The sequence below is a fragment of the Malaclemys terrapin genome, chromosome 4 (assembly GCF_027887155.1).
Source record: "Malaclemys terrapin pileata isolate rMalTer1 chromosome 4, rMalTer1.hap1, whole genome shotgun sequence".
In the NCBI taxonomy this organism is placed as follows: domain Eukaryota; kingdom Metazoa; phylum Chordata; order Testudines; family Emydidae; genus Malaclemys; species Malaclemys terrapin.
Window position 1 is genome coordinate 10,191,385 of NC_071508.1, and position 24,178 is coordinate 10,215,562.

A 24,178-nucleotide genomic window follows, 5' to 3' on the forward strand; every position below is an offset into this window, starting at 1 on the left:
TCTGATCTCTGGCACATGGGCTGCTGCCAGCTGTAGATGGGGCAATGTATGAGGGCGTGTTATAGGATCCTATTCTGGAAGGGACAGCACAGTGCCGTCTCTGGCAAGGAGTAAGTGCAGGCACGGGGAAGCTTTGCCTTGCTGTGATTTCTTCTGTGGAGGGAAGAGACTGGGGTCTCCGGGCCCTCAACACAGTGCGCACAGTGAAGTAGGCCACAAAAATCCACAAGTGACAGGTTGATCCTGAAGCCTCCAAAGTCCTGACATCTGTGTACCTAGCTTCCAGATTTTGTTCTCATTCTCTGCCTCTTCTCCAAGACTGGCAGTGTTACGATGGTTTTTGTGAGGGCAGCGTTCTGCCCCCTGAGGGGGGAGTGCAAGCACCCACTGGAGTGAAGGGCTCTGAACCTGCCTTAGAGGGATCCCTGTACCTTGCAGAATCAGGCCATAGGAAGTGGTCTAGGGCCATGAACTCACTTCATATAGCAGATCCCCAGGCTGCCACTGGGCATCACTTCAGGTGGTGCTGGCCTGGGCTGGAAAAGATTTGCTGGTGTGGAGGGGAAACCTCTGCATCTCCTCTCTGACCTTTCCAGCTCCCCTATGGAATCCCCCTTAGTTCCCAGTTGCTTTGATACCCAGTGCTCCACGTGTGCCACAGTTAGATGAACCTGCAGCAGGGTTCTGAGGTTCTGCATCCACTTAGTTTAAACATGAGCAAGATGGTCAGCCCAGTGGCATTGATTTGCATTAGCTAGTTTAATATTCCATTTATTTCACTGTCCCTGTGGTTTCCATTTTCGGTGTGCCACAGACTCATACAACTTATCACAGAGAATCATAGACGTGGAGGGCCAATCCTTCTGTGCACTAAACCCCTGGCCTCGCATGGTGCTCCCTGCTCCAGGAAGTGGGTGCTGGTGACTCATTGCGAAGAGTCCCACCTATTGACTCATTACTGAACCAGTGCATTGGTGTGGTGCTAGAGGACACCGGGAGACTGAAGAGGTCTGTTAGGTGAGATGTAAAATGGAGATCCCAGTCACTTTTGGTTGCTAAAGAGCCCATGGTGGCTTTTTGCAAAAGCAGGGGGCAAATGCCAAACAGGATGACTATCCCCTGAGCCGGTTTCACATGGATTCTGTGTTCTCTTCCTTTCCTGGTCCTGGCTACTGTGGGTACAGAATTTCTAGCTGACCACAAAGCACTTTAGGATTCATTCATGGAGTCAGAGGCCAGAAGGGACCAGTATGATCAGCTGTCTGACCTCAAGGTGCTATATATGTGCAAGATATTACTTTGTTGTTATAAATCCGTAATATTTTATTAAGCCGTACTGGGAGTGGAGCCATCCTGGCCTGTTAAAATTGTTAACACCTTGGAATGATTAACAGCCCTAATTTCCTTAGAGCCACTGCTCTGTATATTGAAAATGCTGGTCTCACTGCACAGCATTATGCTGTTAAATCTCCCAACCCCATTTAATTTGTGTGGGTTTTTCCATTCTTTGCGCTCTGGTCACTTTTTAATTTTTTTTTTTTTTTACATTTCCCCAGCCCTGTGGCTGATTCCTGATCAAACCCTCCACTCCATGACCTCACAGCCCTAATGTCTGTGGTATCAAATTGTGGATACTACAGAGAATTGTTTCATAAACAAGTGTCTAGAAACTACTGATCTCCTCTGGATCTGAAGAATCAAAGAGCCTGCCCCCAAGAACTGGCCAATGGCATACTGACACCCATCTTGGTTATGTGAGAGTATTGCTGTGGTACCTAGAACCCCAACTGAGCTTGGGGCTCTGTGCTTGGTGCTGTACAAACCCATAGGAAGAGATAATGTCGCTCCCAAAGAAGCACAGAGATCAGATGGGCACAGAGGCGAAGGGACTTGTCACAGCAGGTCAATGGCTAAGCTAGAAAATAGAAGCCAGGTCTCCCGAGTGTTGGGCCAAAGAATGTATTGAAGAGAAGACACAAATGTGGTCTTAGAAAGCAGTAGGGAATGGAAACCTAGCTCAGTCCAGGCTGGAAGGTGGATAAGTATCACTCCCCCATTTGATGGATAGGAAGCGAATACACAGAGGAACCTGATTTTTCTGAGGTGCCGAGCACCTGCATCTCCCATCAACTGGAGCTGAGGGTGCTCAATACTCCTGACCCCTGGCTTCAGTGCGACTTGCGCAAGCTCGTACAATGAACCAATGCTAGAAGCCAGGGCTTGCGAGTTCCTAGCCACTACAGTGTTTACCCTGCTCAAGAGCTCAGATAAGGGCCTTTGGTAGCTCAGAGAGATGATGGTCTGTGGTTCCAGCACTGGGCTGGGACTTAGATCTGGGTTGGATTCCTGGCTCTGCCACAGCCTCCTTGTGTGACCTTGGACAAATCACTTAGTCTCTCTGCCTCAGTTCCCCATCTGCAAAATGAGGATAATAATTCTCCCATCCTCTGTCTTGTGTATTTGGATTGTAAAATCTTCGGGACAGAGACCTTTTCCTGTGTCTGGACAGAGCCTAGCACAAGAGAGTCCTGATCTCCGTTAGGGCCTTGAAGCACTGCAGCAGTGACTATTAATGATGACTAGTAGGTTTGTAACAGCAACAGATGAGTTCCCCCTGCAACCTCCATTTTCTTCAGTGAAATACCATCTAGGTAAAAGTTCCTCTGCAGAATGAACCAAGAAATAGAATTGGACCAGATTGTGTGCAATGACCTGAGAACCCATCTGTGGCAATAGGTTCCCACCAACACACATTGGAACAATTCCACAGGCCAGAGTTCATTTTTAGCTGGGTTTGACTTAAAAACCAACAACAAACCCAACACGTATTGCCATTGTTGGATAGCGAGCATTAGAGCACGTCAGCACAAATCTGATGGTTTGTGACCCCCAATTGCTACCATTCAGCAGCAGTGTGTGAACACTTCCTTTTATCCAGAGAGTCCATTTCCTGGGAACCTGCCCGTCGCATCCTCCTTCCCCTACTCAGCCATGCGGAATGAGACTGGGTGGAAAGGAATGGCTCTGTACTTTGCGGCAGGTATTGTGGAAGAGAGAAGCAAACCAAGGCAGAGCTATGTAGAGAACTGTTGTGACAGCTGCTGTCTTGGCAGATGCACTGGGGATTGAACCGGGCACCTCCAAGCTAAAAGCATAAACTGCTACTGTGTGGGCCAAAGCTGTTTGGGTGGGGCTGTGACAGATCCTTTGCCAATCAGCATGGAGGGAACCCTCGAATTCACCCTCAGTAGAGGGCTACACTGACTGTAAGAGTCAGTTTTAAGGTTGACTTTATGCCGATGACTTGTTTCTACTGAATGTCTGACTTGACCTCCTGGCTTGGGTACTGCCAGTCTGCCCCAGTAATGATCTTTGGGATGCATCTTCATGGGGATTTAAACACAATCCCAATGCGAATACAATCGGTGTTAGCACAGGATCTCCCTTACTGTGTCTGTGGTTTTAAAGGAACCCAAGTGGCCCCAAGCATCCCATGAGCTTCTGAGCCAGGGAATGAGCTTGCTTGTTTTATCTCAAAGGAGTTTGATGCCTCACATCTGTTCTGGTGCCAGACAAAATTAAATATTTGTAGTTTCCAAGGATTGTGGTTAGCATTAAACAAGTTAGCTAAGGAGGATTGTGTGGCTCTGAGTTTATAGGGGGCTGGAGCATGCGTGTGAGGGTTAGGTGTCGGAGGGAGAAGGGGGCACATGTTTGTGTACATTCTTCTTTAACCAAACCTTTATTTGGAAATGACTTTCCACACTCCAGTAACCAAGCTCTCAACAGCGAGTAAACTCTACTAAGTTACTTGCACCACATTTGTTTATTGCATAGTTTATATTGACAAGCAACATTTGTTTAATCTGCCCCTAATCTTTCAAAAGACATTTGAGGCCCATGGTGGGGCCTGATCTTCTCCTTCATACAATAGTCCCAGTATCGTGTATAGGATTAAGCACTGGAGTAAGGCTTTGCAAAGTGGGCTGTATCCCAGAGCAGAGTCTGGGGATAACCAGGCTTCCCCAGGCCTGAAGTCATTTTGTATATGACCAGTGTGAGCTCATGTGCAAATGTGACTGAGATTTTTTCCCTCTGTGCTCCTTTCTCAATTTCGGTGATCAGTTGGTATTGTGTTGCAAGTAACACTTTATAGTTTGGAGGCTTTCTACATATGTGCTGTGATATATACATGACTTTTTCTTCTTGCTGTTGGTAGTTAACACAATATACTGTGAAGCTTGAACTGCACTGAGTAACACAAACCCAGATGTGATGGCACCACAAACTTTCACAGCTCTGAGACCGGCAAGTGAGCCCATGTCATCATTTGAACTTAAGCTTCCGTGGTAGTGTAAATAACAAATATTCAGAGCTACAGGCTTTGAACAAACACATTGTTTTCAGCTAGCAAAGTTTGCCAATTCTTGGAACTTTGAAGCAACGTGGGCCTGCCTGATGTCCCTGAAAAATCCAGAATTTGCTGTTTAGATGAAGCATTTGGTTGATATTTCCTTTCCATGCACTGTTGGCTGAACTGACCCAGTTCCTTCAATTAAAATCCTTTAAAAGTTGACTGGGAAAATGAGATGCATTTCCTCTAAGGCACAAGTTTGTGTGTCAATCCCTAAAGGGATTTGGCAATAATAAAAACAATGAATGATGCACCACCAGGAGCATTTACTGTAATAGCAATGGCATAAAAGATGTGCTTGCAAACCCATCTAGATCATGAGGAAGATAGCATTCAAAGAAAAGCTGGCCAGAACACTTTCCATGAAGAGTCATTTCATCTAAATATGCTGAAATATTTCAAGGAGATAGAATGGTTTCAACAAAGTTTTCATCAGGAATGTGAGGTCCAGGGCTCACTGGTCACATCTGACCAGAGAGATCTGAACTGTGAACACCTGAGCTTTTCAGACCCAAACCAGCCCTTTTCACAACTATGTTGCAAAAAGGTTTTGTTTGTATTCCAGTGTGGAGCAAAAACAAATGTTGAAACCTCAATGTTGTGCAACAGAATTCTTTCCCCAGCCAGCGCAGAGTTAGTGCCAATACCCACGCAGGGTTTTATCACCTGAAAGCCATTTCCGGTTCCGCAAAACCCCGTCCCTAGAGCCACGTTCTGCCAGAACTAAAACTGCCAGCCAAGAGGGTCATCTTGAGAGCGTGGGAGATCTTTCATAAGAGCTAGATGCAGCTTCCCCAGAAAGCATGCTAAACATGCTCCTAAATCTAACAAAGTATTTACTTCTATCAGCTGGAAAGAGGGAGAGACCTTGAATTGTAGACCCTGAGAGATGATCAGATACCACGGTGATGGGAGGTGCCTGTAAGAATCTGGATAGACAGAACTTAGCTGTTATCTGTCACTAAAATGAAAGGTCCACACCTGCCATCTCCTGGGAATCCCTGAGAATGCCCAGTTTCTGAGTGACAGCTCTAAAAGTCCAACTTTAAAAATATTTTTAATGTGAATTTAGTGGTGGTAGAAGGTGCTGAATAGTTAGAACAGGAGCCAGGAGATCTCTTTAGTCCCAGAACTGGGACTGTCAGGAGAGCAGCAGGCCAGTAACTGTAATATCTAATAGGCTGTAAACTCTTGGGAGCAGGTATGGTATTTTCTCACTTTCTGTAAAGTGCTATATAAATACCAATGATGGCCACACCTTGTTCTGTTTGAAAATGTTGAGATAGTCTCTTCTTCTCCCTCCACCCATCCTTCAGTGTAGGGAGGGAAGGGAGTCTGGGCACAAAGGCTAGACCTGCATCTAAATCCATAGCTTCCAAGAGTGCAGCATTCAGGGTGCTAGCTGCTATGGGTATCCCTTCACTGCAGAGTTTACCTAGGTCTGGGCACCTGGATGTGGGTTCCTGAGTTACCCATGGCATCCAACAACAATGCTGTGCTTGGATCAGACCTGTGTAGCTATGCAGGTGCTAGGATTTCTGGGGCCTCATCCCAGGGGTCAGCCCAAGTCTGGATGCCAGTCTGAATCGGAGTTTGCCTGAAGCTCAGAGGGTTTGGATCAGGGACTCCCTCCAGGGAAGAAGAATTCCCTCCACTGCAGGAATCTGGGTGAAATTCTGACCTGTTATGCAGGTGGTCAGACTAATGGTCCATTTGGCCCTTACTATCTATGGATCTATAAGCAGAAGTTCAAGTCCATGCTGCAGAATGGCCTGTAATTCAGCACAGGGAGAGTTAGCTTTGTTCATCCAGAACAGGTCCTACTCTTGCCATGTTCTCACTAGACACTGGAGACATTGTCAGATGTCTGCTGTCTCCAAACGATTTGGAGTTACTGTATAAGATTTATTGGCTCCCCAGCACTGATCACATCTCACTCCCTGTTCCCCATGCCCTTGTGATCAAAATGTCAGTTACATTTACAGTGTGAGAGGAGGAGGGATAGAAATCCTCTGACCAAACATTATTTTCTAACCAGCAGAGTGGAGACAGGATTATACTGTGTGTGAGAGCAGGAATGGTAGAGTGAGCTCTGAGGGGCATGATCTGCATCTTCTGGTATGTTTGCACAGAACCTAGAAATCTTACTAAAATCTAAAGATTAGAGCTGGTCAAAACCATATCCATCAAATGTTTTTGAACAGAAAATGGCCTTTTCTTAAATGAAAACTTCTATAGAAAATATTGGTTCCCTTTGAAATATCAGTGTTTCATCATAAACCTAAGAAACAAATGGGTCATTTTATTTCTCCCTGTTTCTTTGCCTTTTTCCTCCTCTGACAGTCGCAAAAAGGAAAAAGTAGGGGAGGCAGCAGGAGGAAAACTTCAAGTAAATAGTTTTGGTTGGAAAAGTGGAAGAAAAGTTGCAGAATTTTTTGGGGGGGAGGGGAGGCTGGAGGAAATGGGGCAACAAGTCTTTCAAAACTTCCCATGAAAACTAAATGGCCTTTTCCTACCAGCTCAGTTAATAAGATAGGAAGCACTTCAGCTGGGACTAGCCAGTACTCATGACTGCTTACTCCAAATGCTGTTAGCTGGCCCATGGAGGGCTCTCTTCCAGCCCCTTTCCCCCAAATACACAGTCCTTTAACCAGCCTTCCCTTCTCCCTCCTCCTTGGTAAGGAGCTGAAATATTCCAACTCCCCTCCTAGTCCCTGAGCCTTTTCCTTCCTCAGCTCCTCATGTATCAGTAACCTCACATTCCAAGAGGATGTTATTCTGGTCTCACCTGCCCTGAAGCTGGGGGCAGACACCATAGGTAGCTAGCTGTGGCCCCAGGCCAGTGCCTGTATCAACCTGATACTCATGGTTGGTGGTGCACGTTTGCTGCCCCACTCACTTCAGATCCACACAGGCTGAATGTGCCGTATGAGTCCTCCTCTGGGCATTGCTGGGAACAGCATTATTGTTCATTTGTTTGCATTATACTAGCGGCCAGAGCCCCATTGTACTGGGTGCTATAGTTCACACATTCCACTTCTTGTGTCTGTCACCACTTCTTCCTCATTACTAAACTCTGGGCTATGAGCTGAATGCACACCATCCTTGGCCTCTCCCCTCTTACCAGTTGCTGAAGCAGTCCAGTGGCAATCAGGGTACCACTATGGAAGTGGCCTCTGAGATTATGCCAATGAGAATGCAATTGTCATCACCTCAACAGCAAAAACAACCAGCTTCCTGGCTGGAGAGCACTTGGAGGGCACCTGCCATCCAAGAAGCTACTGAGGCAGAGTATGAATTAAGCAGCGTGAGAAGACAAGTTCCTCTTCACTGTCAGGTTTGGTTCTTTCACTCCCACTTTCTGGCTTTGCTAAAAACTGGCAACTAAATCCATGTTGGGTTAGGGCCTTTTGCAGGCTGGACTGCACTGACCGCTTCCCTGAACCTGAGAAGCAGTAGCCAATGATGTAGTCTTAGTATCACTGGAATGTTAGAGCCACTAGTGCCTTCTGGGAAACCTCACATTCTCCATTTTCCTGGTCCCTCTTGCTCTGTCTCCCCCGCTTCTTATTTCCGAGGGAACTAACAAGGAATGAGACTAGTACTAGAAGGCTGAATGGCTCCTGTTACGTTGTCCCTGCAAGAGTCCTCTCTGACATCATACTTGAGTTGTCATGGAGATGATTATGACAGGGTTACCTATTTCAATAAGAACTCATCAGGAGCAAGTGAAGTATGAAAGAGCAAAGTTCCTGTGTTAATTCAAATATCCCAGAAAAGAAGCTGTCCCAAAACCATTCAGGCACTGTGCCTTATGAATAGCAGTGTGGCATTCCAGTTCTGTCTCCTGCTATAAAATCTAACCTCTAACGAAGTGACTGACAGCTCATTAACAGTAGGATTAAAGCTGCAATCTTCAAAGGGTCCTTTGAAAATTAGTGGGTGCCTAAATCTCGTGGGTTCCTTTGAAAAGCCCAAGAATGTAGTGGGTTAAATTGCTCTCCCAATTTCTTTGACTTGGGCATCTATAGCATGATACCCTAGAACTGGCTATGGTTTTTTGCTACTTAAATGGATTATTTTTTTGTGTCTGAGCTAAGAGGTTTTGCAAACAATGTGTTGGCCAAAAATATTTTCAAATGCTTTGGGGGCTCTGGGGCAGGGAGGGGACTTTATGGTTGAAATGCAATTTTTAGAGGGTTTCATCTCACGTTAGAGAATCTGCAGATGCTGAGGCACTGGGTCGTGATGGGTCATTACAACCCCCTAAAATATACCTGGGGCCAGATTTTTCAAGAGATCTCCTCCACCCAACCCCCACCGCTGAGAACAATCAGGAATTTTCCCACCTTTCTCCATGGGCGCAGAGAATCTAAGAGCTGCAGTACGAAAAGCCGTGATGCCATCTTCTCTTCACTTTGCTACATGAGCAAATGCTTTACAAAAAAAAAAAATCTCTTTTTTTCTGGCAACTCAAAAACGCATAACAAGCCCTCCCTAACACGCTCTGATTCTTAATACGAGCCACCTGTCAGACCCAAGGCTAGGTCCCTTGCATTCACAATCTTTCAAACCTTTTTGGCCGTTTTTCTTGGAGCTGTGAATTAGCAAAACCTGAGACAGCTCATTGAACTTTGCTGGCTAATGGCGCGATCCTAGAGGAGCTGAACAAGTCCTGGCTCCCACCGATTTCACAACCGCTCCCGATCAGGTCCTAATACCGTTCTCCTAAGCAAGGGGCTTCAATCCCCGATTTTAAGGAAATTGATGAGATGAAGAACAGACCTTCCCTGGAGTTCAACCAAGGTTGGTAGCAGCAAAACCTGACAAGAGCTCCACAAAGGGGGCTTCTGAAGGGAAAACTCGGTTTGATCTGTTTCTGGCTCGGCTCTTCCTTGAAGCTGAACTTGAAAGGCGGTGTTTTGAATAGCAGAGAGATACTGAAGCCCCATAGATCTGTATCTAAGGCAGAGAGTTTTAATCTTCCATAGGATGATCAGAAAGCTCCCATCCTCAAAGTCCACAGGTGAGCATTCTCCAAAGGACACCAGCTTTGGTGACTCGCCTCTTTCTATAATATTGCCCGCTGCAGAATTCAGCAGTGACCTACTCTCCTGTACCCAGGTTGAGTATTTGGCTGTGGAAGTCGGAACCCCCCCCACCCCATTGGTTTTTCTATTTCTGTCCGCGATTTGGGTGCGTAGCAAAATCACAGCAACCAGTTAGTTAACTGCCTTCTCCTTTTCGTAACTTGTAGCAGCATAAAGGAGGAAAAGTGTAAGCCCTCTTCCCTGATCTGCAATGGATGCAGCTAATGAACATCTTTCACAGGATAGGAGAAATCAGGGAGCAGTTTTTTTGGGGGGGAGGGGGGAGAAGTGGGGGAATAAAGAACTGAGGCTTTGTGCCCCTATGTCTGTATTGATCAACGCCCTGCTCCGCGAACGCCAGTGTTTGAGGGGGGAGTTGCTCGCAGAGCTGTGCAGGTTGGAACAGGGCCATGAAAGCAGGTTCGGTGCTAGCCTGGGGAATGAAGCGTTGGCATGGCTGGACGGGGCGCTGTCATTTTGGTTTGGGGAACTTCTCGTCGGGAAACAGGACCTGTTTTCAGGCGTCAATCCTCTCCTAGCTCCGGGCCCGATCCTGCAGTTTTTACTCAGCCAAATGTCCGCCGGACTCCTTGCCTGAGTATAATCCTGCGGGTTTCTCGGTTCTTTGCGTGGTTTGAGTTTTTTGAGAGGCTGGAGTCGGTTAGTTTGTTCAATTCGTTTTGGTTCTCTCCGGATAACAAGACGGTGGGTGAGATGATTTCCTGGCACGTCAGCAGAGAGCGAACTTTTAACAAGCACCCTGTTCTCGGGCTAACCATGCAATTTACACGAGACTGAAATATGTTCTTGCCCCCTCTTCCCTTATGTGTCTGGATGGTCAGCGGGGCTCTTAGCTCGGGGTTGACAGTTTCTACACGTTGGAAGTTAAATCCAATAGTCGTATTTGAAATAAACAGGTTTTCTACATGTTTTATAACAGCCCCACGCTCTAGATCGCAGCTTGTACTACCAAGCCCTCAAGGTAACTAGCTGCAGTATTGACCCAGCGCCTCGCTAGTTCTGGGTCCTGCCGCAGCGGACGGTCGGCCCTAGTCACTCACGGAGCGTTTTGTTTAATTCCAACGTATGAAAAATAAAAACACCCTTAAATTACAACTAGTGTGGGAGTAGGAGGCTAAAGCCCTGTTTATTCCCTAGCTGCATTAACAATGACAAGCGTAAACTTTTGCTTTGGGCATGAGACGGTATCCTAACAACCGGGCCAACCGAGCAGTCAGCCTGCAGTATTCTCTCCCCCCCCCTCGGCAGAGGGGGGCTTTTAACAGGGCAGTTTTGCTAGGGGAAGGTGGGGGCTGGCTTCTGCCCCCAACGCCTCTGCTGGGAGCACTGGGGCTGGGAGCAGTCGGGGCGAGCGGAGCTAACGCGAGGGGAAGGGGTGCAGGGCACCAGCACGCCGGGCCGGGGGTCCTAGGGCCTAGCAGTTCTGTCTTCACGGAGTGTCACGCTGCCTTCGACTGCCTGGACGGGACCCCCACTCTCGGGCCGCTCGCTCTGGGGTTGGCGCCGGGGGAGCTTTGGCCCAAGGGAAAGCGCCCCGGCTAGTTACAAACCCGGCTGGGGGGGGTCAGCAGGGCAGTAACTTCTCCCAGCTCAGCCAGCCCCGGCCCTGTCCTCCCTCGGCCGTTCCCAGCCTCGCTGCGCCCTGCGCGCAGCTCCGCGGAACACTCCCCCCCCCCTCCAACGCAGAAAGCCCGGGGCCCAGCCCGGCCCGCGCCCGAAGGCACCAGCTGTCACTGCGCGCTGGCTGCTGGCGGGAGCCCGTTCGCACCTTCGGCTCCCGGGGCTGGGTCCCTGACCGGCCCGAGCTGTCCGGGCAGGGGGACGAACCGGAGCGCTCCCCAGCCAGCCTGCTGGAGGGGTTGCGGGCTCCAGCTCCCTCAACCCCCCCCCCCCCAAATCACTTACCACCACGAGGAGTCCACTCCGGGCGTGAGCGTCAGCAGCACCAGCACCACGGCGAAGCAGAGCCGGGAGCTGGCATTCGTGCCCTCGGCGGGGGCCGCTGTCCGCGGGAGCTGGCTGCAGCCGGGGGCCCGGGGGGCCAAGGGAATCCTACCAGCGCCTTCCCCGCGGCTTAAGCTCAGCATCGCTTCCCCAGGGCGGCTCTCGAGACGGAGAAAGAACAGGGGCAAGTTTTATCCGGCTTCCCTCGGGGCGCGGGACGGGGCCGGCCCCCCTCACTCCTCCCGGGGCAGCCAGGCTCCGCCTCGTCCGTGGGGCCGAGCGCGGCTTGGCAGGTCCCGCTCTCCACGGCTCGCGCGGCTGCGTGGGCAGCGGGAGGCAGCCGAGGGCAGGAGAACTGCTCCATGCGCCCGGGCGCACCGGCTGGCGTGGGGACGCGCCGCCCGCTGGCGGGCACTTCCAGCAGGGCTAAGCCCCCAGCGCGGGCCGGGGCAGCTCGCTCCCGAGCAGGGAAGGGGCCGCTTCCATGGAGCTCCTGGCGCGGGGGCTGCGGACACACTGGAGCTGCGGGCGTGGGGGCAGCCTAGAAATATTGACAGCTCCTGTGCGCTCCGGGCTCTCATTGGGCAGAGTCAGCGGCGCGGGGACACGGCTGGGCTGGAGCCGGCCCTGCGCTCCCCTCTCCCCAGAGGCGCCTTGGCCACCCCCTGCAGGCTGCGGGTCCCGGGCCTCTTTCCCCCAGGCACCAGCCCATCTGCTGCCCGGCGAGAGCTCCGAGCGCCTCGGGGAGCGGCCGGCTCCGGGGTGGGCACCACTGAGCGAGCAGGGGGTGGGAGCGGAGCAGGAGGATTTCCTTGGCACGGAACCCCCAGCCCTTCCTGGGGCTGCCCCGGGGCATGGTGCGCGCCCTGCCCCGAGCCTTGCGGGCAGTGCGTCTAGGGGGGACCCTGACTTCCAACAAGCCAGCACTTCCCGGAGCGGGGTTACCGCTGAAAGCTCAGCCCCGGTGGAGCAGCCTTTCCTCAGGCCAGTGATCCCCCCGGCGGGCCTTGGGGTCCCCGCCCGACCGACGGGACAGGACTTCCAGCCACTCACTCGCCTTCCTGCTCCTTTGGCCTCCCGCCGCCGAAACACTGAGCCCCGCACGCCTATAAAGTCAGGCTTATTTTAGTGCTTCCCTGTGGAGACGGTCCGATACGGGTGACTGTGATTTCCCCCGGGCTCAGAGGCGCTACTGCCCAGGTATAGACCTCCCCCCCGCTACCGGGGCGATCGGGAGGGATAGAGAACCCAGAGCAGCTGGGGGATGGTGTGTGCTGATTCACTAACCAGCATTGCCCAGATTCCCAACAGTGACGAGTGATTTAGGGCGCTCAGTGTGTGGGACTCTGACAATTAGGCTGCTTGAAGGCGTCTCACCCTCACCCCCAAATCATTTGCATCTTGCAGATCTCGGTGCACGTCCCAAAGCGTTTATTCCAACCTGTAGCAAAAGCAGTTACAAATGCCGGCTTCTCTACAGGCGGATCTCAGGCGGCTTCCTGTCTGTCCTGTTTTTGTACCAATTCTGGCTCTGCTCAGAGCGGGAGAGGTGTGCGCAGGTACCTGTGTGTGCGCAGGTAGCTAACTCCAGTTGTTGGTTTCATGTGCACAGGGAGAGCGAGGGAGACTCTCTGAGCATATTGGCTGAAAAAAAAAAAAGATCCCATTAGCCTTTGGCTTTTTAGGATTTCCTTTCAAGGTCTCAGAGAAGAATGTCTGTGAGAGAGGGACAGTCCACTCTGAGGCCTTGGCCATTGGGATGGTTGTAGCAACCCTGGTGTTGGATTTCTCAGAATGGGTTTCAGGCAAAAATTCTGGGGTTCAGTGTATCTTTATAATTTCCTCTGATAACTTGTTTCCTGACTCCCAGCTATAGAGTAATAAAAATGCTTCACACTCTGTTCCAGGACCTTTCATTTTCAAAGCAGCTCTTTGCAAACATTAACCAATGAATCCTTGCAGGGAGTTAAGCATTTGGCCCCAATCCTGTAAACACTGAAGGGCCTGCCTTAAATCCCATTGACTTCACTGGAACTACTCACAGGCTTAAAGTTAAGCATGTGCATAAGTGTTGTCAGGGTCTTAGCTGACAAGCTTTATTGGTTTAAGTGGGGCTGCTCATTGTAGCAGAAATAGCCAATTGCTGTGGGTAGAATGTCCCCTTTATGGTAGGAGAAATCCTTCCTAACCTTGCTGAGGAGAAGATGATGCCCTGAAGCATGAGATTTAGTTGCCCTTTTTAGGCTGCATAACTAGGAGTTCACCCCAGGCTAGGTTTCTATGCTGCATAGACATGTTTTACAATTTCAGATTCTCTCCCACCCCTGCTTGGTTAAATTGCTGCTTTGGACAAAACGCTATTAAATCGATGTATTTGAGGAGGCAGCATAACCTAATGGCTAGATCACTGGACTGGGACTCTGGAGACATGGGCTGTCTTCGTGGCTCTGACCCTGATGTGCTGCATGACCTTGGGCAAGTCACTTCCCATCTCTCCTGCCCTGTGTCTGAAGTGTGTGCGTAAGCTCTTGAGGGCACTGCTGTCCATCTGGGCAGCACCCAGCGGCAAGGAACCTTGCACGGGCTACAGTAATGCAAATAATGGATCTGACTGTTAGTACACCAAGAGAGGCAGCAAATAGAACTTTCATGTTAAAATACGTCCTGTTGCCTTAAGTTGCAAGCCCCCTGAGTGGTAGCTCAGTCAGAAATATTAACCGGGTGTCTAATATCTGCTTAATGCAGGTGGAGCACACCCACTGAAATCACTGGGACCTTTGCCCAGCGTGTATTGCTACAGCAGGGTTCGGACAGCCTTCCTCTGAAGTGCCTTGTGCTACCACTTTCCCAGACAGGACGCTGACCTCCCTGGGCCAGGGCTCTGTAGGAACACAGTCTAGCCAGCCCTGTGTTCCTATGATGGGGTCAGGCACAGCAGGGCTGCTGCATGCCCCGGGGGCTCAGATATCTCTGCAGTGGCAAGGCTATGAGGCAGAAGCAGGCCAACAGAAATCAGGAGCTGAGGGGAGCACAGACTGTTTTTGTGCTCCCCACACGCTGAAATCCACCATGATTGCAGCACTTATCACTGAAGGTAACTTAAACACTTGTATTGCCAGCAGACGCTTGGCTTCTAGCTCAGGTCCTGATCCCTCAAGGCCCTTACTCACCTGAGTAATCCCCAGGAAGACTGTAGAACTGCTCATCGGAGTAAGGGCCTGAGCCTGCAGAATTTGTCTTTTCACTGTGGCTAAGTGCATCCATGTAGGAGCCTGGGATCTGTTATGTTAGTTGGGCTCACCCAGCAGGTGTCACTGCAGGGTGAGAACTATGGAGAGGAATCACTGGGTAGGAAAACGATGAACAGAGAAAATAGTCTCCGCACATCTGTGTGAACTGCCAGCCTGAGCTGAGAGCTTGGGGGGGCTGTCTCATGATTTTTGAACACTTTGGGGTTGATCTCTGCTTTCCTGTGCAAGGTTCAGGATCTGGGCAATTTGGCTTTCTTTTTTTAATGGAAAGGATTTCAAGGAGAGTCCCCATGGTTTGCAGTTTCCCCAGCATCACCTCTTTTCAGAGCAGCCTGACCCCACTCCACCTTGTAACATAAGCATAGAGGGAGAATTCCCCCTATTGGAATAGACAGGCTGGTGGGGATGAGCCGCCAGGTGCTATGCATGGTCTCAGGGCTCTGTGATAAAGTTAACCCAACCCTCAAACTTATTTGTCTTGTTTTTCATTCCTATTAAACATCTTGGATATAAACTCCTGAGGGAGAGGGAATAAGCGGGTCTGAAGGTGAGCACTTTGGAAGCCAGACCTCTCGGACAGCAACCAAATGGGGGAAGACTATAATGAGGCAGCCGTGTAAGGTGAGCGGTTTCAATATCGCCATCCAGAGTATTCAAAAATGGTGAGTCAGGCCCCTGGATTTAGGGAAATTTAAAGACTGATGAATGCTGGGTTCTCTTGTTCTGCCTGCTGGGGTTCTGAGCTGTCAGGATTCACATTTCTCAAGCTTTCCTCTTGCACCAGGAGAAACTTACTTTCCATTTGAAATGAAAGCTGAGATCGTCCTGTAACAACAGGACCAGAGGCCTTAAGGAAAACACCAAATATCCCAAGACCTATGATCAAGTTGTGATAGTTGGCAAGACTTCATGAAGATGTGTACTGTTTCTTTAAATCTACAGCAGGAATCCAGGCAGGAACTGGAGGCTGGAGGCGGTACTGGAAGTAGAGACCAACAGAAGGCTTTAGGGATAACACTGGTTTCTTTATTCCAATAAAGTTCCTTGTTCAGAGTTAGAAGAAAACAGCTCTTTCTGTGACTCCTTGGCACTGTCACATGACAGCACCCAAAATCTGACATCCCAGAGACCATATACCACCAGGACTGAGATAACATCCTAGCCTGCTGGAGTCAGTGGCAAAGCTCCCTTTAACTTCAGTGGGGACCAGGATTTCACCCTTGCCGTTTAATGCAAGGAGAGCAGGCAGCCCAGTTCCTGCTGAAAGCCTCTTCAGAAGACTGTCTTCTTCTAATCACAGGGCAGGTGGCTGTTGGGGGCTCAGCCAGAGTGCTCCCACCCCCCCAAAGCAGGGCAAGGAAGTTGGAGAAACACCACGTTCTGAGGTTCAATGGGCAGCCTGCAGAGTTGCTCATCTTGCTGCTCTGTGCTTGGGAGCACAAGAGTAGTAACCTTACGCTTCACTGGGAACCCTTCACTCTCTCAACTCCGATAAGACCCTGTTTGTCCCTGGACCTCTCTGCCTTGTTGTCCCTCCATCTCCCCAACCACCAAATCTCGCATCATAACCCCTCTCTGCTCAATACGGTTGTGCATTTGCCATCATGGCCTCAGTCAGACTTGCTTCTGTTGGCCCCAAAACACTGCAACATGGTGTTGGCTTAATTGACCGTGGAGCTATGCCACCACACCAGATGAGGATCTGCCCTTCTGCCTCACACTGGTTCAAAACCACAAATGATATCACAATGAAACCATTGTCCGGCGACTCACAAAGACTGATCTTACCTTGAAGAGCTGGCTTCTGGACCCTAGCTGGCTTGTCCTTCCCTGGTGTTGGATGCCAGCAGGTGTCTGGACTACCACGGAGCAGGTTTCCTCTGAGTGGCTTTTCAGGCACTTTCAGTGGTGCCTATTTGCTTTCATGGGACTGCAAACCTCAGTATCTGCTGGAGTCCTCGGATCTTTTGCCGACTTAGCTTTGCCAAAGTCTCCAGCCAGACCCACCCCCTTGCGTTCTCGGCCCTTTCCTTCGTCCTACAATTGTTAGATTAAATAATGACTTCACTGGCCGAAGAGAAACTGAGACCAGAAACAGATGCCAGCTTTTAATCCAATTAGACTTCTCAAAAGTACAGTGACAGAAAGCAAGTGCCAGTGGGGCTCGGTCCTTTTGTCTGCGACCCAACTGAAATATTGCATTACATCTTATTTATAAAGCTGTCCCGCTGGGGAAAAAAGATTGAAATATCTATATATAGACTATTGTTGGAGCCTGTGGATTTGTTTAGAAGTCTCATCATAGTGTATCGTGTGCTATGATCTTACGGCTGCTTCTGCCACCAGCGAACACTGAGGGCTGCTAGCAGAACATACTGTATTCCATTCTCTTCAACCTAATACAATAGCCTGGGGCACATTCTCTAGTTGGTAATATTTCCCACGGGGGGGGGGGGGGTATGTTTCTGCTTTAGGCTGTTGCCATGAAGTGTAACTTTCTTCAGTGCTGGAACTTTGGTATTGAATCTTCATTCATGGCTCTGAATTTGTATTTCCTTTTTTGCTGGCAGGGTTATACCCGCCAAGATGCAGGCCCCCTGAGTCTTGTGCTTTCTCATCAATAATTGGTTGGAAATAATTACTAACCATTCCTATTTCACGATGCTTTCCCACTGTAAACAGACTGAGAATCACACAAATTATGAAATCAAAAAATGGTCCTGTCCCAAATTGGGATGAAAGGTCAAAAGCTTGAAAATTTTCATGCACCAAAAATACATTTAAAAAAAACCCAACAAACCATTTGGGTCAATTAGAATGTTGCATTTTGATTTTGAAACATTTTATTTTCATTGTGACCATTTAAAACCATTAAAAATACTGTAAACTGTAACTTACGTTTTGAAACAAAGCTGTTTTGAACCAGAAAACGAGATTGTTTTTTACATGTTGAGAAATGTTTTGACTAGTTTGAAACTTTTTTCAAAAATTATTTTTAAAGTCATTGAAATGGACCCATACCAGGGAAAACTTTTTTGATTTTGATGAATTGGCATTTTCTAATGAAAAAAGCATAGATTCCAAGGCCAGAAGGGATCATTGTGACCATTTAGTCTGATCTCCTGTAACACAGGCCAGAGACCTTCCCCAAAATAATTCCTCCAGTATATACTTTAAATCCAGTCTTGATTTAAATTATTGCCAATGATGGCAAATCCATCATGACCCGTTGAAAATTGTTCCAATAGTTCCCATCAACTATTTCCCCTTTCTTCCTCTTGCTTCATCCCACTTCCAACCCCCCCCCCATCCCACACACAGCTTTGTATACCCCCCCAGAAGAGAGAGGAGTTAGATGCTCTAAGGGCACGTCTACACTCGAAGTCGTGCTGCTGCAGCTACGCCACGGTAGTGCAGATGCTTACTACAGCAATAGCAGATGTTTTCCATCCCTGTAGTAAATTTACCCCCTTGAGAGGTGGCAGCTGGATTGATGAAGAAGTCTTCCATTGACTTAGCTGCATCTACAGCAGGGGGATGTCACACAGGGCATAGAAGTTTTTACAGCCCCTTGGAATGTAGCTAGGTGGACCTAAGCTGTAGATGTAGACTAGGCCTAAGAAGGCCACAAGGGCCTGCACTATTGCCAATCTATCCTATGTGGAAGGAGCCCAGATACTATGGTGATAGGTGGCTGTACCCCACCCTAGGATGGATGAAGAGCTGGGAGCTATATTCTTTAGGTGGTGGTAGTAGTGCTGTCACAATGGACACCTAGGGCTCTGGTCTTTGTTCTTTTTCAGAAAAGGAAGAGAGGAAATGACAAGTATTGTACTTTAAAGCACATTCGTTTCCAGATGGTAAGAATACAAATGGGCAGCCCCATCACTTGGGTCTACGGATGGGACCTCCACTGGGCAAATTTAGAACCTGCCCGAAAATTGCTCAGGATTGGAATGATCGAGGTTCTGGATTTGCAGTGGAGTGACTGGCTGAGGCTCTGGGTGGACAGTGGAGATAAGAGCACTTTTAGAGTGAGGAGGGGACATGTTTTGTGCTTTGACTTTCATTTGGCTCTGATAAAAAGCAAGGTAAGGGGATGTATGTGTGTGTGTGTGTGTGTGATTTAATTTAGTCCTTGAGAAAGAACTGGAGCTGCACCCACAAGGCCAGTTTTCACAGTGCACAGCACCCATGGCATAGTCAGTGTCAGATTTTTCAAGAGCTCAGCATCCAAATTGCTGAAATCTTCTGGAAACATAGCTCCTTGTTTTGGTGACTGATGGAAATGGAGTCCTCTTGAAAATCTGTCCATAGGTTCTGATCTACACTATAGGGAAAGACTCCTGTTGACTTCACGGGGGGTTGAATCAGGCTTGTATTTATTAGATTGTATTTAAGAATAACTCTCAGTGGGGTTTAAGTGGCTCAAAGGTGGCTGAAGATTTCACAAGGAGAGGGAGCCCGAGTCTTGCTCTACAAACTGCTGCATGCCAGGGCCTGCTTGGCTCTGGCCGGAAGAGTGTGTATTTGATCTTTCATTCAAATTAGCAGCGTGCACAGAATGTGTGTGTGTTTTATACACATGAGCTGCTCTGCGTAAATAAACAAGGCTCTGCTTTCAAAGGCTTTCATGGTTCATTAACTTCAAAGGAACAAACTATTTTCTTAACAGGTCAGTCACTCTGGAAACTCTCATTCCCTTGGTGTTGAAGGTGGCTATTGGCTATCGCCGGGTCTTGGCACTGGCTTGGTGCGGCTGCTGTTGTGTCTGTTAGTAGTAACACTTTGCTTTGTCAGCATGCCTCTGATCCGGGGGCTGCAGTGTGCGTGGGCACACACACACACACACATATATACACACACAGTTGGCTTTATCATTTATTTTGATTTTTTTTTAAAGTTTGTAAAGGAAGAAAAGAGCATGAGGAAAAAAAAAAAAAAAAAAGTTTGTAGACATTCATTGTTTCCAGAGAATTGATGGTAGATGGCATCCAGCCTGCAAAGGAGCATGTCGTAGAGCATACCTGTTTGGAGGGCTGGTTTGTGAAGTCTCAGACTTCTTAGTAGTGTTGGGTGGGAAACAGTTTTCCAAACCCGTGAAAACTTCGGAGATTTCAAAAATGCTTCCCCTCCTGAGTTGTGACAAAAAGTCCACCTCAAATTTCAAGAAACCAAATATATATAAAATGTTTCGTCAATTTAAACATGTTTCCATTTTGGTCATTTTAAAATTTTTTTTTTACTATAGTTAGTTTAAATTCTAAATAAAGTTGTTCTGAATTGAAAAACTGGCATTTTTTTAATTTTGAAAAGTTTCAGATGTTTCATTTAGATAACTTGCAAAAAAAATTTTTTTTTTTTAGTTGTGAAATTCATCAGAACTGATCCTCTCTCACAAAAAGTTTTGGTCTTGATAAATTGGCATTTGCCAATGAAATTTTTTGTCAGAAAATTCCTGACCAGCTCTACTTTTTGGTGGCAGTAGAGAGAGGGGTAGGGCTTGCGGATAAGACACTGCCTTGACCCAAAAGATCTGGGCTCCGTCCCTGGCTCTTACAGACTTCCTGGGCATGTCACTTAATCTCTCTAGGCCTCAGTAAAATGGGAATAGCAATCCTTCCTGCCTTTGTCCTGGCTCTTTGGGGCAGGGCCTGTCTCTTACTATGCGTCTGTACAGCGCCTAGCGCAATAGAGCCACAACCTGGATTGGGGCTGTAAGTGTTACTGTAATACACACGATAAGTGAGTGTGGGGCGAACCTATGGTTTTGGTTAAATGTAAAACTTTCTGGTTTCAGCCCCCAGAGCCAGCGAATCTTGTCAAATTCAGCCCCCTGGCAAAGCAAAGCTGGAGGAAAACATGCATGAACTCCTGCAAATGGGAACTCCCACGTTATCTAGAGCTATAATGCTAACCTTTCGTGTAGAAGCTTCTAACCCTGTAAACTGTAATTCTAGGGTGTGGAGGGGCTCAGATTTGTACCCGGAGCTAGATCAATAATGTAACAGGCAAAGAGAGCTCTTGGGGAGCCTGTTCACTGTGTTAAAACTTCCTTTTTAAAATAACGCTGAGCCTTGCGTGGTCGCAGCTGCTTGGAATCCCAAGAGGAAAATCTTTGTCCCAAAACAACCCCCAGCATCAGTCCTGCTGACCTCACATGAAACCTGTTTTCTGAGGTGACGCAGCCCCTTATAAATAGACCATTTATTAACTGCTTACTTTGGAACAGGACGTTAAAGTGACACTGACAGGCAAACCTGACCCTCCCTAGGCAACACGACCCAGGAACTCTGTCACCAAGTGGGCGGGGAGGATAGTTCTCCTCAGAAAGCCTTGTGTGCGTCACATCTGAGCAAAGGAGGTATGTCTCCAGGACCTGCCGAGGGTTTTGTGTAGGAAGCTGAACTGTTCTTGGTTAGATGGGATTCCAACAAGACTCTAAAGTTGCCATTTGTTGTTTTCTGGCAGCGAGGGAGTGGGCCTCAAACTTCCCTATGCCGGGACCTCCCCACTGTCTACATAGGACCTAGCTAGAATCACCCCCATCCCAGTTAGCAATAGGCGCAGGGCAGGGTGGTCACAATCCCCGAGGACTGTTTGTGATACCCTGATGGGTCACAGCCCCCGGCTCCCCACCCATACCCTACAGCCCTGATTCTGCACTCGGACCCATGCCAGCAGATTCCTGGCAACAGGACTCCTTGTGGAGTTGATAGCAGGACGAGGCTTATCCTGGCATAAATGCTGCTTTCCCCTCAGTTCTAGGCCATTTTTCACCCCAGAGTGAATGGCAATAGCCCTGTTCTGGTTTTTATACAGCCCTTGCCCACTGTAGCATCTGACGGCCTCCATAATAGGGACATGCACCTATGTGACGTGGGCCCATGGTGGCCTATGCTGTATGTTTCTGGCACCTAAGATGATTAAACTACCTGAGAAAGGTCCACAGTTCTTGAAAAGTGAAAGCTCCATGTTTGCAACAGGGTTGTCCCCCCAACTCCAATGCTGCTGGGATCTCCCACACAGCAATTTATGCAACTGATCCAGGGTCAGATTCGACCCTCCCCACACAGGACTGGAAGGGGTTAAGGTGGCCAGGCAGGCCAATTAACTCCACAGGCTGCACCTGAAGGAAGAGCCAGAGAGCAGGGAATGGATTGAAAGCAGGCTCAGCGGTGTAGGACCAAGTAGGGCCCAAGCCAGGTAGCTGGTGCAAGGCTGCAGGAAGGCATGCAGCAGCCACTCCCTGGGAAGAGAGAAGGGGAACCAGATGTGGTAGGGAGCAGTGAGGGCTGGGAGAGGAAAGCCCAGAACTGCTGAACTGAGGATCCCTGGACGAGAGCCCAGAGTAGAGGGCACTGAGGGAGTGGCGCCATGGGGCAGTGAGAGGGAAGACTGCTGAGGACTGCTAGGGAGAAGGGACTTCGCTACCTTGGAAGGTGGGAACACCGAGTTAGCTGGCTCTAGGGTTACAAAAAGGGGCTGCAGACCTGTGAGAGAGAGAGACAGCCGTGGTGTGCAAACTGCGGATAGGGACATCGACTTCAAGCACTATTCCCCAGTGTGACCAGGAGGAGGTGCCAGACCAGTGGTGAGTACTGTGCCCCGTGACACCCTCTGCGGACACTGAAAAGTGTCTGACTCTGTAAGGAGTCACACTGGTTCCAATGAAGGGCAAGTTCTAGCCAGTGGCTGACTCTGACCCTCTTTGGGGAAGGAGCACCCCCAGCGCTGAAATGAAACCCTGGGCTGCTGCTTGGAAACTCTGACTTTACGCTCTAATAAACTGAGGCTCAGCGTCATTAATGCTGAATCACTGCTCATTAGTGAGCCCCTACGTCTCTACTTTCATACATGATTGTAAGAAAGTTTCCTTCTAGCTGGAGAGGAATTAAACTTCCCAAAGTGTGAGGCAGTTTTAATTAAACCATTTGGTCTCGCTTTTAGGTCTGCGTTAATAACTTCAGATGGGTAGGAAAAAACATAGCAATGAATTGGTCATTCAGAACCACTCGCACCACCATGGAAACAGGAGTCAAACAAACAAAACGTAATGATACTCTTCAGAAGTGCTTTGTTAGGGTCTCCCCCTAATTCTCTTGACCCCTGCACTAATTACTTTGTTCTCTCACAAATGGCTTACATAATTGCCCCATGGATGGTGCTGGGAGACTGCAGTTCCCCTTATTTGCAGTTGTAGGGAGGTGATGAGCTTCTGGGTTTCTCATGTTATCCAGCCCTGTGTGGCATAGCTCGTCAGCGTGGAGAAGTTTCAGGTGTCCTGCCAATGCTGCCCATGATGGGCGCACCAGTGTAGGCCAGGCAGGGGTGGGTTTGCCATGGTGTCGGCTAACACTGCTCCTGGAGTTTCCCAGACTGTTGTATCTAAATAGAAGCCTGCTTGGCATTTTCCAAAGGCTCTTTGAATGTGTTTTTACCTTTGCAACTTTCCAAACACCTGGAAGGGCGCAGGGCAGTTTTGAACTGGACACAACTGATGCACTGTGCAGGCCGCTGTCTCTGTAGTTCTGTCCTGGTGCTGCCAGCCCAGCCCAGCCCCCGCCCCCTCCAATCTCAGTAGTGGTGGAGCAGAAGGCAAAGGGGACCAAAGTTTTCTGAGGACAGATAAGGCCATTCCTGGAACTTAGGGGGGAGAAAATGGACCTCTTTAGTGTCTGAACCCCCTGGGCTTGTTCCTGTGATGTTGCCTAGAAAACTGTAGCAACCTTCCAGTTTGCACACACTCCTGCTTTTCTAGTTTGTGACTCCATGTAACCTGGTCCCTTTTTCTCATTGCTAAGGGACAAGTGTCTGAAACAGGGGCTGCGTGCCCTAGAAATCTCATCCAGTGCTTGTCCCCATCCTGACATGAGGATCCAGACTTCTGTGGCCTGAAGTTCAATGTCTCAGCAACCACCTGACAGGTTCCCGCTGTTGGCCAAGCGCTGGCTTCGTTCCCAGGATATGGTGTAGATGAAATGCAGTGCCTGGGGGAGAGCATGAAAATGGTTTCTGAAAAGGAGGCATTTCAGACTTATCCAGGTTCATAATTTATATCACTGCAGCACCTAGCTCCATTGTGCTTTGCACGCAGATAGTAAGAGACAGTCCCTGCACCAAAGCATTTAGACCCCTAAAAACCTTTCCCTATATATGCAGATAGGTGCCTAGTGGATTTTCAGCAGCACCTACGTGCCTATATCTGCACATGCCTAAATACCTTTGAAAATCTGGCCCTTAGTCTCTAGTAAGTGCCACTGGGGCTTCTCCAGTTCAGGTGGTGGACATCAGGGACTCTCATGTGTGCCGGTTAGTTGTCAGCTGTGATGACCCTATGGGTACCTCTGCTGCAATTGGAGGTATGGCTGCAGCCCGTGCAGACGCACCCTACCTAGCTGTGATCGAGCGCACATCTACTCCGTAATCGCGGGTCTCTGCATGGGCTGAAGTCACCC

At 48.9% G+C, this 24,178-nt stretch overlaps 1 protein-coding gene across 1 annotated transcript in view; it reads right to left on the minus strand.

Annotated features, from left to right (window-relative positions):
• The window catches only part of WNT2B (Wnt family member 2B), a 46,087-nt gene extending 33,932 nt beyond the window's left edge, over positions 1-12,155 (minus strand). The window contains exon 1 of the mRNA XM_054027283.1: positions 11,431-12,155. Within this exon, the coding sequence (XP_053883258.1) occupies positions 11,431-11,612 (182 nt within the window). The 5' untranslated portion in view covers positions 11,613-12,155. The remainder of the gene's footprint in view (positions 1-11,430) is intronic.
• Positions 12,156-24,178: the final 12,023 nt, after the last annotated feature.